The 14,443-nt window shown below is 33.5% G+C and overlaps 1 protein-coding gene across 1 annotated transcript in view; it reads left to right on the top strand.

Moving 5' to 3' along the window:
- Positions 1-14,443, top strand: part of SND1 (staphylococcal nuclease and tudor domain containing 1) — a 462,540-nt gene that overhangs the window by 137,319 nt on the left and 310,778 nt on the right. Inside the window, exon 11 of the mRNA XM_074268024.1 lies at positions 4,690-4,779. Coding sequence (XP_074124125.1) covers positions 4,690-4,779 — 90 coding nt within the window. The remainder of the gene's footprint in view (positions 1-4,689; positions 4,780-14,443) is intronic.

Below are 14,443 nucleotides of genomic sequence, written 5' to 3'. Positions count from 1 at the left end.
AATTTGGTGGGATTGGTTTTATTTTGGAATTTCAAAAAAAAATAAAGTGAATGCCTCAACCTTTTAGAAACATAAAACTGTCAGAATATGTTTTCCAAGGTGGTCAAATTTTCCAATTGCAACCAGTTTATTGGACATGAAAGTGAGACTTGCATGTTAAAACAAATAGATGTTATTTTCAATTATAAAGCTTTTCTCTTTAGTGTTTAGTTTTTTGTTTGCTATGTGAATTTATTAATGGATAATTGGTTTGAAGATTTGCTGCTTATTTCTAGATTTCTTTATATGATGTCTGACCTACACCTCACATTATCTTGTTATGACATAATCCCAAAGGAAATGACAGAACCATGACTGAATATAATTAGAGAATTGTAACTTTTACTTAAACAAAAAATTTTTTTCAGACTCCTGGATTAACTGTTTTATATGAAGTGAATTCCCTCTGGTCATAATATGGGGAATTCATGGATGTAATCTGATTCCTTGAAGGTCAATATTTAGTTAGTATCATGTATTTGTCTTATACAAAATAATTCAAATTACAAGACATAATGTGAAATTTACTCCAAGAATGATACAAAATTCACCGTTTTGATCATTTCGTGCTGAGACACTCATTGTTGAATTAAAGCAGAAAAATAATCTTTTTTTTTTATTATAACTTTATTGACAGAACATATGCCTGGGTAATTTTTTACATTATCCCTTGCATTCACTTCTGTTCCGACTTTTCCCTTCCCTCCCTCTGCCCCTTCCCTTAGATGGCAAGAAGTTTTATACATGTTAAATATGTTATAGTATATCCTAGATACAATAAATGTGTGCAGAACCGAACAGTTCTCTTGTTGCACAGGAAGAATTGGATTCAGAAGGTAAAAATATCGTGAGAAGGAGAACAAAAGTACAAACAGTTCACACTCATTTCCCAGTGTCCCTTCTCTGGGTGTAGCTGCTTCTGTCCATCATTGATCAATTGGAATTGGATTAGCTCTTCTCTGTTGAAGATATCCACTTCCATTAGAATACATCCTCATACAGTATTGTTGAAGTGTATAGTGATCTCCTGGTTCTGTTAATTTCACTCGGCATCAATTCAGCCTTTCGGTATTCATCCTGCTGGTCATTTCTTACAGAACAATAATATTCCATAACATTCATATACCACAACTTATTCAGCCATTTTCCGATTGATGGGCATCCACTCAGTTTCCAGTTTCTGGCCACTACAAAGAGGGCTGCCACAAACATTCTTGCACATACAGGTCCCTTTCCCTTCTTTAAGATCTCTTTGGAATATAAGCCCAGTAGTAACACTGCTGTATCAAAGGGTATGCACAGTTTGATAACTTTTTGGGCATAATTCCAGATTGCTCTCCAGAAGGGTTGGATTCGTTCACAACTTCACCAATAGTGCATCAGTGTTCCAGTTTTCCCCCATCCCCTCCAACATTCATTTTAGCCAATCTGACAGGTGTATAGTGGTATCTCAGAGTTGTCTTAATTTGCATTTCTCTGATCAATAGTGATTTGGAACACTTTCATATGAGTGGAAATAATTTGAATTTCATCATCTGAAAATTGTTCATATCCTTTAACCATTTAACAATTGGAGAATGGCTTGATTACAGAAAAATAATCTTAAATTGATTGAAGAAATCATAATGTGTGAAGTGACTATTTGTGTTTCAAAATAGTGTTTATTTAGACTTGTATATTCACATAGCTTATCAATGTGTGCTATAACTTCTATGGCAAAATAAATATGTAGGTCCCTTTCTAGTCTTCAGTGCTATTAGTATTGTCTTTATTTATATTCTTTATGATTTCCAGTATCTTGCAACTCCTGCCAAAGGAGAATTTTTAATGCCTCTTTAAGTATGTTCATAAAGCATATTTACAGAGCTTAGAGCTTGGAACCTGGGAATTGGCATATGGAATTCTGCAAGCATTTATAACTAGTGATATATGTTTTTAAAAATCATTTACACTCCACAGACATTGCTTTTGCTATCTAATATTTCCTGTTTGCTGGTATAGAATTTTGGAACTGGAAAGGACTTTAGAGGGCAGGCAGCATAAGCTTTTCAATTTTACAAGTCAAGAAACTGCGCTATGTAGAATTCATCTAATACAAAGTCTCTGGACACTATTTTCTGTATTGTTTCTTTTTATTTCTAGTAACTTTCTGTGTTGTTCTTCCATATGTTTATAACATTTACCATCAGTTCTTTTCATTATTTATTGGGCATTGAATTAGGAACATTTGTGGAACCAAGTAGCTATTATACTGTAGGATCTTAATTTTAGCTTGATTCAATGAGTGTTTCTTTTGACTTAGGGTTGTATGTTTTTTATAAAGTAATCTCCTAGTAGTTCAAGGAAAAGCTTTGGAATGGTGCTACTGTCATTTTACCCATGCAGTATTGAGGTTGCTTGAACAAATCAGCAAGTCTTTTTCCTGGATATTATTTCCTTGTGATTGTCAAAAAATAGGAATCTTCCATAATCAGAAACTTTCCTGATAGTATTTGCAGGAGTGATGGTTCTCTAGTTGTACTTAGTAACTTATGAAATTTTAGGAAGGATCTAGTGTTCATGTTTAAATTTTACTAAAAAGCATAGAAAAGAAAAGCTCTTTCCGTAATGTGATCAGAAGTTATTATATAAAATCAAGAGCTAATATTTCTTTAAATGAAGATTCAAGAATGCTAGCTTAACTAGGAAGATTAAATATGCCTGTTCTACTTGTGAACACATATATACATATACAAACACATATCCCTTTCAATATGCACATAGAATCATTGACATACTGTGCTATGGATACTAAAAAAAAAAAAAAAAAAGCCATTGTAAGCTTACATTCTACTGAAGAGGTTTATCACATATAAATAAATCTCTAAGCAATAATTTTAGTAGTGAGAGAGTACTAATGACTAGAAGAGTAAGGAGGGACTTTCACTAGGAGATGTCCATAACTGAATTCTTGAATGAAGCTAGTTATTATGAGAAGTGGGAAGTAAAGAGTGCATTCCAAGTACAGAGATAGAGGCCTGAAATTTAATTGTTGAGTTCTGAGAACAATATGGTGGCAAATTTTCCTGCAATGTAGAGTGAGCAAAAAAGTAGAAAGGAAAATAAAGCTATAAATGTAAACTGAAACTACATTGTACCATGTTTTAAATACTAAGTTGAGGAATTTGTATTTCATTCTAGAAATACAAAAACCATTTAAGGTTCATGAACATAGAAATAGCATTCATGGTCAGATTTTTGATGTAGTAATATTATTTTGACAGCTCTATGAAGGGTGGTTTGGAAATGGGAAAGAAAAAAAGTAGACATGTGGCTAGGACTCTTTCAGTAGTTCAAGTAAGAAGTGATAAAAGATTTGAACTAGGTTGATGGCCCCAAATTCCTTGTATTTCACTACCTTTTATGTATTTGTATTTATGCTGTATAGATTTGTATACTTACCTCCTCAATTAGCATGCAAAAATCATTTGAGTAAAGATTATTTTATTTTATTATTTCTTTTCTATTTGTTTTCCCAGTGCTTAGTATAGTGCTTAGCTAACAAGAGTTATTTAAATATTTTTTGATTGATCAGTTGAATGGTATGAGATGTTGAGGAGGAAGAATCATGAAGAATTAGCTATTTATTTATTGGTTGGTTGGTTGTTGTATTGGTAATGCAGTTGGGCTTAAGAGAGTCACACATAATGTGTCAATTGTCTAAGGCCAGATTTGAACTCAGTTCCTCTTGACCTCAGGGCTGGTACTCTATCAATTGCACTATTCAGCTGTCCCTTTTTATTTGTTGTGGAGTGTGATAGAAAGGGAGAAGACATGTATGGCTCTGACATTATGAATCTGGGAGTTTCTTTTGGAAGAACGGGTGGTACTCAAAACAGAAATAGGGAAATTTGGAGGAAAGTGGTGGGGTATTGTTTTTAGGGGAAGGATTTAATGCATTCAGCTTTGACATGTTGAGTTTGAGATACTGAGAGGTATGTAGTTGGAGATATTCATTAGGAAATAGGTGATATTTGATTGAAGCTTAAGAAAAACATTAGGTTTGGATATATAGAACTGGGAATCTACTGCATAAAAACAATTCAACCCTGGATAACTGATGAAGGCACCTGGAAATAAAATTGAAAGACTGAGGATAAAGCCTTAAGAAACTGGGGGACACCCACAAGCATGGGGTGGGTTCTAGGAGTTTGGCTGTGAAAGGGAGAGATATGAAAATGACTTCTGGAGATAAGATAGTAGCATCAATAAATAATTGTGGACCAGTTGAAATCACAGTATAAATCTCAAGTAATCTTTAATGTGGGTATTTGATATTCATATCAGTAAGTTTTACATAAGTAGGATATTTTCTAAGAAATAAACTTTGGAGGAATCTATGAGTAAGAAATATTTAAATTTTTTGGTCTTAAAAATTCACTTTAGATCCTTTGCTTTTATTTGGAATACTATGGTAAGATATTTTAATCATTCAGTCAACTGAGTTAATAAAAGCTTATTAGGCACTTTGTATGTTCCCAGTACCAGCTGCTAAATAGCAGCAGAAAAAATAATTGTTTTCATTGTTACTTACAAGAGTTTGAAGCTTTGTCAATTTTTATGTTAGGCTGCTCGGTACTGATGATTTCCTTTTTTCTCCTCTGATTTTAGGACAAGAACAAGAAACTTCGTCCTCTGTATGATATACCTTACATGTTTGAAGCTCGAGAGTTTCTCCGGAAAAAGCTCATTGGGAAGAAGGTAAGCAGTGCATTCAATCTATGGAAACTGGTTGAATCCCAAGGCCAAGTAAATGATCCTCTCCTCCTGAGTTGTGAAGAAACTCTCAGTGTTCTAACAGATGGGATCCTGACTCAAGGTTGACTGGCAAGACTAAAAGCATGTTCTCTTTTAGGGTTCAAACCCAATTCAAGTTCTTGTTGAATTGTAAAAAGGCCTAAATTGGGGATACTCCTCCTTTCCCACACCCTCCATGTTCCCATATTAGTGAGCTTTGAAACAATTTTACAGTTGGAGGAGTAACTTTGTGTGGTTGAATTTAGAAGGTTGATTTAATGAACTTGTGGGGAGCACTTTGAGTTTTACAACAAAATAGTTCTTCCTTTTATGCATTATTTTGTTTTCTTGATGTTTGCATTTTGGTGGTCTCATTATTATCATTTTTATATAGATGATTACTGAATCTTCATTGAATGGGAGTACAATCTTGCCTTTGGAGCTTATCCCCAAATTTCTTCTCACTCTTAATTTCTCAGGTATTCTGACAATCATATATAGGATCATTGATTGGATCTTTAAAGATCATTTAGTTCTTCCTTTTACAGATGAAAAATCTGAAGGAATTAAGGAAGTTAAGCAGCATGCCTAAAGTCACACAGGTAGTTATTGATGCAAGTGGAATAAGAAATCTAGGGTTTTAGGTTGCCTCTTAGCTTTTGCCTCTTTAATAAAAATGAAAGTATATTTCTCAATTGACCTTTGGGGTAAGTGATGATATACTAAAGAAAGATTATTTATTTTCTTAAGTAGCAGGTTCATAATTTCTAGCTAAGTTTTTGCTGTGTTTGTATAACATCTCTCCAAGGGAGGTGGGGCTGCATAGAAGTCAGTATTTATAGGGAAATCATATTGATTTAACCCTTGATGATGAATTTTAACTTGTTCTGTAAAACTAGACAAGTATGGAAATATCTTAAGAGTTTTGTCTTCCTTCCAACTTTTATACATTTCCAATAAAGATCATATAAGAAAAATCAGTATTTATACTTTTTTATATCCAAAACAAGATATCTAAAAGTATTATACTTCATATTACTTGTAAAACAATACGTCAAATATTATTTGGGGGATGGTTTATGCTTTATAATATGCTTTATTAATAAAATAATAAAAACAGAATTTGTCTTTAGCAATGACCTTGTTGGAATGTGTATTGATGAGGAAGGAAAAACAACACCATTGCTTATTTTCTAAGATTTCATACGAATTCAGAATATGTGTTAAGTTAACCAAGGTAATGTCATCACATTTTATTCTACTTTATAGCTTACAAAGAGCACTTTCTTAAAGATAACCTTTTTAGGTTGGTAAAGATTATATTACTCCCACTCCCACCCCAACCATCCCCCCCCCCCTTTTTTTTTAACTTGAAGAAACTAAGTTTAAGTGACTTCTTTGAAGTTCAGTCATCTTAGATTAATTTTCCCTTTATTCCACTGTTTAATTTATTATGCATGGCTCCTATATACATTGTCATGTTACTTGTTCCCTTAAATTCTTAATTTATGTGCAAGATATAATGTGATAATACCCTGGAGAGTTGAGTTATAGAATGGTATGTATGGGTATTAGACTTCTGGATGAATTTTGCTGAGTTTTATACTTTAACCACCAAAAGTGACAACTAGATATGATAGTCATATGCTTGAGTGACTTAATTGGTTCTTATGTTAAATTTTATGAAGTTCCCAGTTCTCTATTATTCTAGATCTCTTATCTATTACTGAAAATATCATCAGTATCTTGATTTTAAAACTTAGTGTCTTTTCTCTAACTCTTCCCTCCTTATAATGCGTCTCATAAGAGATCATAGGAGCTAGATCATAAGTATATGTCCAAGCAAAAATAGTGCTCAAATAAACATAGCTTTTCATCAGAATCAAACCAAAATGGAAATAGAAATGAGTGGTAATTTGCATTAGCTGTCTTCAAGCCTCCTCCCTATTTTGTTTTAGAAATGTCCAGAACGTGTTTATGAAAACCTGTTAGCAGATATCTTATACTTGTTTATTCTTAATTAGAAAGGACACTTCCAATTGTTCAGTAATGAAGAGAACCAGCTACACCCAGGAAAACCACAACATAGCATTTCCACTCTTTCTGTTATTATCTGCTTGCATTCTTGTTTTCCTTCTCAGATTATTTTTACTTCTTTTTAAATCTGATTTTCCTTATGCAGCAAGACAACTGTATAAATACGTATACATATTGTTAGGTTCTTACTAAGTGCTAATGAGATAATGAGATATTAGGTTTTTACTAAGTGCTAAGTCAGTACTTAACAATTTTCTAGTTCCGGCCTTTCCTGGGAGTTTGACTTGTGAATTCCTGAGGAAGAGCTTGCATGCTTAGGAGAAGCAAGTTCATTGGTTGAAGTAATTTTTCCCAGAAGCCCTGGCATTATCCTACATCCATTCTCTGGGAGGATAAAAGAGGGCAGCTCTGGAGGAAAAGGCAGTCTCTGCTCTAGACCAGACTTGAGGCAGCTCTCTGCAGGAAGGGAAATCACTTCTCTGGACAAGAGTTAAGGGCAACTGTCTGGAGACAACGGTTCTCTACAGGAAGAAGAATCTGCCGAGAGATTTGAGTTGATACAGCAGATCTCCTCCCAGAGAGCGATCGGCAGCTTCTGGAGACAACAGCACGTTACAACATATATTTTAACAGATTTAACATGTAGGGGAGGGGGTGGGGAAGAGGAGTGAAAAAGTTGGGACAGAATGTTTTGGAAGAGTCTTTGTTGAAAAATTACCCAAGCACATGTGTTGTTTTTTAAAAGCTATAATAATTAAAAAACAAAACAAAACAAAAAAAAAAGGACACTGAGCATTATGGGCAAAGCTATAATGCTGGAAAGTCTCCTTGGATTTTGAAGGACTTAATATGACAATCTCTCTTGGGGAATTTCTTTTTTTTTCTTTTTTTTTTTTCTTTAGGGTATAAAGTTATAGTGTTTTGGAGATTAGTTGCGTTAACTTCAAATATAATCCCTGAAGGTGGCAATTTACAAATTTACTATTTAGCCATTTTAGGTAGAAAACATGATGTAATTCAGCTATGTTAGTCTGGAAAATCCTAGATTCAAGATGCTTTCCCTACTATCTTTTATTTCCAAATTGAAACCAGATAGTAACTGTGCTTTGTAGAAAAATCAGTTGTGACAATTAATATCTTGGGGGCCATGTATATCTTCAGGTGAGAAGAGTGGTGAATACAGCATTGCATCTTTCTATTGGTCTTCTCCAGACATTTGCAACTGTTTTACATTGTATGTGGTAACTAAAAGGCAATGAGAAAGAATCTTTGTTTTTGGATTAGCATAAATGAACAGATTGTCAAAATTTAAAATAAATAATTCAGATGAAATTCTTTTAATTGCCAGAGTATCCTCAATTACAGTAGTTTTTAGATTATATAAAAATGTGATCAAAGGTTACTTAGCTAATTTTTAACTGAAAAGAGAGAATATCCTCTTAGATATAGGAATCCTGGAGAGTAATGAGGCCATGCTGGCCTGTATGTCGTCATTAGAAAGAAATTGTAAGAGGATCTTTCTTCCTGAGAGACTGCAGTAGGAGAGAATAAATATTTCCAATATGTGGATCCCAGAGCTGAAGTGTGAGGTTTCAGGATGTAGAGCTGAAGTTTATAGTAGAGAAAGGTGCAAGTATAGCCTTGATAGGAATGAAGAGAGTATTGTGAGAGAAGAGGAATATATTGTGGCTTACCTGTAGATAAATTCATTCTTTATAAAAAATTTTTAAAATGTTAAACACATCAATCTTTATAGCATTTTGATATCTCTGATTGCTTTCTTCCAAATACAATTTATTTCCTCATCTTCATTCAACTATTTATTTATTTATTTATTTATTTATTTATTTATTTATTTATTTATTTATTTATTTGTTGTCTTAAAGCATTGCATTTCATTTTAGGGAGAGAAAAAAAAATTATCTGTGATATCACATTGAAAAGTTTAGTCACACCTGGAATAATAAATAGCTCTGTTATAACTTATGTTTTTGTTATCTCCTATTGACTTAATAGAATAATTTACCCTTCCATTGACCAAGTATTTGGATAGTAACCATTTTGTGCGATAGCAATTTAGTTACTGCAAAATGAGCACATGTATATACACATACTTATGTATTACTTATTACATATATACATATGCAGTGTGTGTATGTGTGTTTCTTTGGATCTATGTGTTTGTCCTGGAATTGTTTCATTAGATGCCCATATTCTGTACTGCTTGATGGAGTACCCTCGCCACCCCCTGGTCTACCATCTGCTCCTTTTACTAGTGGCTTGACTAATAATGTGTATGCTTGGTTCAGAGATTATCTGAAAATTTCCTCTTTGAAAGCACATATTCTTATTGTGTTAAATGAGTAGAAAAAGTAAAAATCAAAAGCTTGACTTTCTTGTTGGACCCTTGTAATATTCTTCCCTAAAATGTAATATTCTCTGGAAGCAGGTTTCTTAGGGGGCTTCTGAAGGCAGTCTTCCTTTCAGTTCAGTAATCACAAGGGCAGTCAGGGATTAAAGTCCAAGATCTTTGTTGTCTCTTAAGAGAGATTATTTATCTCTTTCACTTGGGGCTCTGCTAGTTTTCTGGAGGCCTTCTGTAGTCTTGGTTCTGAGAGCTTAGGCTGCCTTCTCTGGCTTCTGAATCTCCTGTACTGAATCCTGTCTGGGGCTCCAAGAGCTTCTAGTAGGCTTGTTCTTTCTGGCCTTGACAGCTCCTCCTTATATGTTCTACACTGAGTGAGTATGCACCAACCATTATATCACTAGGAAACCAATTATTTGTTGTAGGATTAAATCAGTGCTAAACTAGATTTAACCACTATCTCAATTCCACTTACTTAGCACCTTGTAAAAATCTTAACAGACCCTTTTAATTCAAATGTTTTTAATAAAATTGTTAGCTTGCAGTTGCAGTCATTTTCCTTTCTATTTGGTTAGAGCAGAAAATATTTATCATTTTGGGGACCACAAGACCATTCATCTAAATTCACCTAGATCATTCTGTTTAATGCAAAGAGAAGTTGCTAGGTTTCAGTAATTATTGTCTTCAATAAGGTTTTTTAAGCTTTTGTTTAAATGTATGAAATAGTGTTACAAAAGGACTTTTATACCAGTAGTTCTGTGACATAAAATCACAGTAAACCTATGCATAGAAATTGCCATCACCACCGTAGTCTCTCACCTATGAAAAAGATTTGAAAAGTACTATCAGTCTGATAGTACTGATTTTAGGCAGCAAAATCCCAGTTCTTTAGGGGTATAGGCCAAAGAATAAGCATTTCTATTTCACTTCCTTTGTGCTGGACACTCTGCTAAGCACTTTTAAAAATATTATTTAATTGGATGTTAACACCAATCCTGAAAAGTACATGCTAATTTTTATCGCTATTTTACTCTTAAGAGAGATTAAATGATGGATCCAGAGTCAGAGAGCTAGTTTGAAGATGAATTTGAACTCAGATCTTGTTGACTACAGGCCCGAGCTCTATTGCACCATCATGTACCTCAATTCCTCAAATATACTATCATGTATAAGCTGACAAAATTTTCTTCAATGTATTGCCCTGCCTAATATTCCCCTACAAGGGGGAAGTCCACGTAATTTAATAAGCATCTTTTTTGAAAAAAATCAAATGCCTCTTGAAAATATAAAGGGTATTAATAATTAGGTACAGTCTGATTGTTTTTCTGTTAATGCATCATCAGGGGCAAACAAAAAACTAAGCTGACAGGAAAATTTAAGGAGGTATCTAGAGATAATGGGCAGGTAGGTCTAATTACCCAATTAGATGTCTGCTCATAAGTACTATACTATTTGTTAAATGTAAAGCAGTCTTCTCTCTCTCCCCATCCAATTTTGGGCCTAGTTTATCTACAATCTCTAGTTTACACATCATGCTTTCTGAGAGCAAGCTTCAGCACACAGGCACACACACATATGCTATAAACTCATATGGGATTACTCATTCAACTGGGAAATAAATGTTCTGTATTCATTTTAATTTTGTTTTTTGGATGATTAATTTGAATATCCTTTAGAAGATACAGCAATACCATTTTAGAAAATTTGTGAAAAACAGTATCTGAACTCTGTCTCTCACTCTTTTTCTTTTATTTTACACCAGAAATCTTCTGAGATTATAGCAGATCCCTTTGGCAGGCATGTTTCTGCCATATTTTATCCTTTACTTGTTAATAATCAAGATTATCTAACATAGTTATATCCTTTACAATGTCTTTAATAACTGCACATAATAGGTGCTTAAAATATTTATTGAATTGAAAAGATAAGTTTTTTGTCTTGGAAAAAAGTCCAAGAGAACCATTAATGATTTTTGCTCAGTCATTAATAGCTAAAAGAGCATATTTTGTTTTTATTGAGGGGAAATACTTATATTTCTATCTTTACTTTGCTCTTTTTTGAAAACCCAGCTCCCAGTCATCTCTTTTTCAGGGTTAAGTATGAAGCTTCCTGGTGATCAGGTGATTTTTATCAGTTCTTTATTATCTTTGATGTATTTAGATTAAAAAAAAAAAAACCTTTCCCTTGTCATCTCTCCTTTTCATATTAGATTTAATTGATTGAGTTAAGATGATTGTAAATGGAAAAGCGTTTTACATTAGTGATCAAAACAGGCCCTAGAGGTTGTGAATACATTATGATTTCAGTTGACAGATTTGAGACTTCTTTTCCTTGTCTTCTCAGTGCCTGCTGACAGAATCAATCTTGACTATAAATTTCTTTAATAAATGAATAAAACAACTTACTAAATTCTGAAATATTTTAAATGGCTAGTTGTCTCAGGCCATCTCTGACCCTCTTAAATATTTGATTTCTGTGGTTACACAAGCTTTAGTTTCATCTCACAGTTCTGAGCAGATCTTTTAGGGGCCATGTTTCTAAGCTCTCTTATTTTGGTACATAGTACCTATGCTCATTCTATTGGTAACTTTCTTAGTTGGCAAATACATCACTTTAGTTTTGGAAGCCAGGACCATCCTAAAAGTGGTTTTCCCTGTTGGTTTCAGGGAGATTCAATATTAGAGGATTAAAGCTTTTGTGTGTAGATTCATTAACTTCATAATTTGGTGATGGTACGGGAGATGGTATTTACGTCATCTGATACTGCTACCTATATTTTCTCCCTTAGTTGGAAATAGGTTTATAAAATAAAGTATTAGACTCCAGCTCTTATTCCCCAAATTTCCATTGCTAAATATGATCTTAAATTTAAAATACCCTTGTAGAGAAAAAAAGAGTCCATGCTTTTGAAGCCTTTAATGTCTTAAATTGGATACATTTTTGTGTTTCGGGGAAATGCAGATTTGGTACAGAGAAATGAGTATCTGAATACCAAGACTGACCAAAATCATTATTTCAGTTATTATTTTTCTACAACCATCCATTTCTGCTTGCTTCCCTGTGGAAAGGGAAAGGAGATCTTAAGGACCTACTGTGTGTCCAGCACTGTACTGAGTGCTTTAATATTATCTCACTTGATCCTCCCAAGAACACTACGAGTTAAGTGCTATTATATCCCTATTTTAGAGTTTAAAAGATAAGGGAACCTGATGAATTAATGGGAGCTCCACTCATTCTTTGGTATTTGGACCTATACTATCATTTCTCTTTTGTTTAAGGTGGGGTGGATAGGGAAAGGACTCTTTTTTTGTGTGTCTTCCTTAGCTTACAGTTTGTTGATGAAAAGTTACAAGCTATAATGTGTTATGTGATCATCTTGTCCTGTGTGTCTTCTTCTTATCTTTCCACCTACAGTTCTGCAACATTGTCCTTGGAGCTGGAACTTTCCGTGCTCTTTCTCTGCCAAGTTTGGTTTTTATTTTTGGGGGAGATTTGTGCTGAATCAGTTCAGCTGTGTTTGGGGGTAGGGAAAAAGACTTGCTTTTTCCCCCACAGTAAAAATAACCCTTTTGTACCACAAACTCTATAAAATGTGCTGACTTGCAAATCTTTGAACTTCTCATACCTCTTGGTATAGAGAAAATATAATTTTTTTGTAGCCTAGGGGTTAGGATATAAAATATCTTCCTTATTTGGTTTTTGAAAGGAATAATTCACACTTATATAGTATAAATTTTATAGGACTGCAAATTGTTTTCCTTTCAATATCTCTGGGATATGCAGTAGAAATAGCTGTTTTCCAGATATTTGAAATAGAGGCCCATAGAAATTAAGTAAATTGTCTATATAAATCACCTACCAAGAATATTTCAGATCCAATCCTCATCTACTAATGCTCAGATCAGAACCAAAATCATGAAAATTATGCCTGATTTGGTAGGAACATTTAACCTTTTTAAATTTTTTTAAAAAATTATTTCTTTTAAAGATTTTCTTAAATAAGATCCAGTGCAGATGCTGTTTACATATTTTCTGGTCATTTTCTTTGATCCTATGAGAACAATTTAATAAGAAACTTCTCATAAATTTATATGCTATTCTAAAACAGTAAAGTAAATTCTTTTTTTTCCCCCTGAGGCTGGGGTTAAGTGACTTGCCCAGGTTCCTCAGCTAGGAAGTGTTAAGTGTCTGTGGCCAGATTTGAACTTGGGTCCTCCTGAATTCAAGGCTGGTGCTCTATCCACTGTGCCAACTAGCTGCCCCCCTAAAGTAAATTCTTATTCAGTGTTTTTAACATTCATTGGGACCTTATTGTTTCTCTTTGCTTATTTTTGTGTTTCATGAATTTAGGTTAAAAATTGATTTTTCCCTTTTCATTATTCTTTAATTGGGCCATGGTCGAGGGTGATGGTGGTGATAAGGCTGAGGTAGTTTGGTTGTGAGAATAAAATATGTGCCTTTTACATGACCATCTGAGACTATAGTTCTCTTAATTCTTTGCATTTGGATAATGGAGCTATTATTTTAGGATGCAACTTCATATTTGGGATTATATTGATTGCCCAAGGAATATGATCTTATTTCATAATTGTGCTTGAAGGAAGCCTTTTTATTTTTTGCCACAAATGTACATTCTTTTATCTATTTATCTGTATCTGAGACGGTTCACTATGGTTAGATAAATTATTCCTGGCTGTGTTTTGAACAGATTTTTACATGTTCCTAGTTACTAGTCTTCTAAAGAAATAAAAAATATTGATATCGAAAGAAGTGATTTTGAAACCACCCAGTTTTTAAAAAAAAATCACACATAAAATGGAAAGATATACTTATAGTAGTAGTATAGACTTAATAGTGAAATACTAAATTCCATTATTTCCTTATTAATAAGAAGTTTATTCATATAGAAAGATGTTATCGCTATATTTTTTTGAACGATAGTATAGAAAAACTTTTTTATTCTTCTTATAGGTTTCCTCCATATTCCAATTTTAGGTTGACGTTGCTTTATCTTTCATATTCGTGGAGGCTAAACTGTCTTCATAAGTCTGAGTATTTGTGAGATGGGGTTCCATCCCATTCCTTCCCATCCATCTATCGTTCTGTTGGGAACCTTACCTGTCTTGTTAAATACTCCCTTTTCGTAAATTTTGATCTCTTCTGTGATAGTGGTTATTCTTTGTCAAATTAATTTTTTGATAGAATCCCATGAACTAATGCTTAAGA

Source organism: Sminthopsis crassicaudata, chromosome 5 (assembly GCF_048593235.1).
Source record: "Sminthopsis crassicaudata isolate SCR6 chromosome 5, ASM4859323v1, whole genome shotgun sequence".
In the NCBI taxonomy this organism is placed as follows: Eukaryota; Metazoa; Chordata; class Mammalia; order Dasyuromorphia; family Dasyuridae; genus Sminthopsis; species Sminthopsis crassicaudata.
Note: the sequence above shows the minus strand (reverse complement) of the source record. Positions and strands in the feature narration are given on the sequence as shown.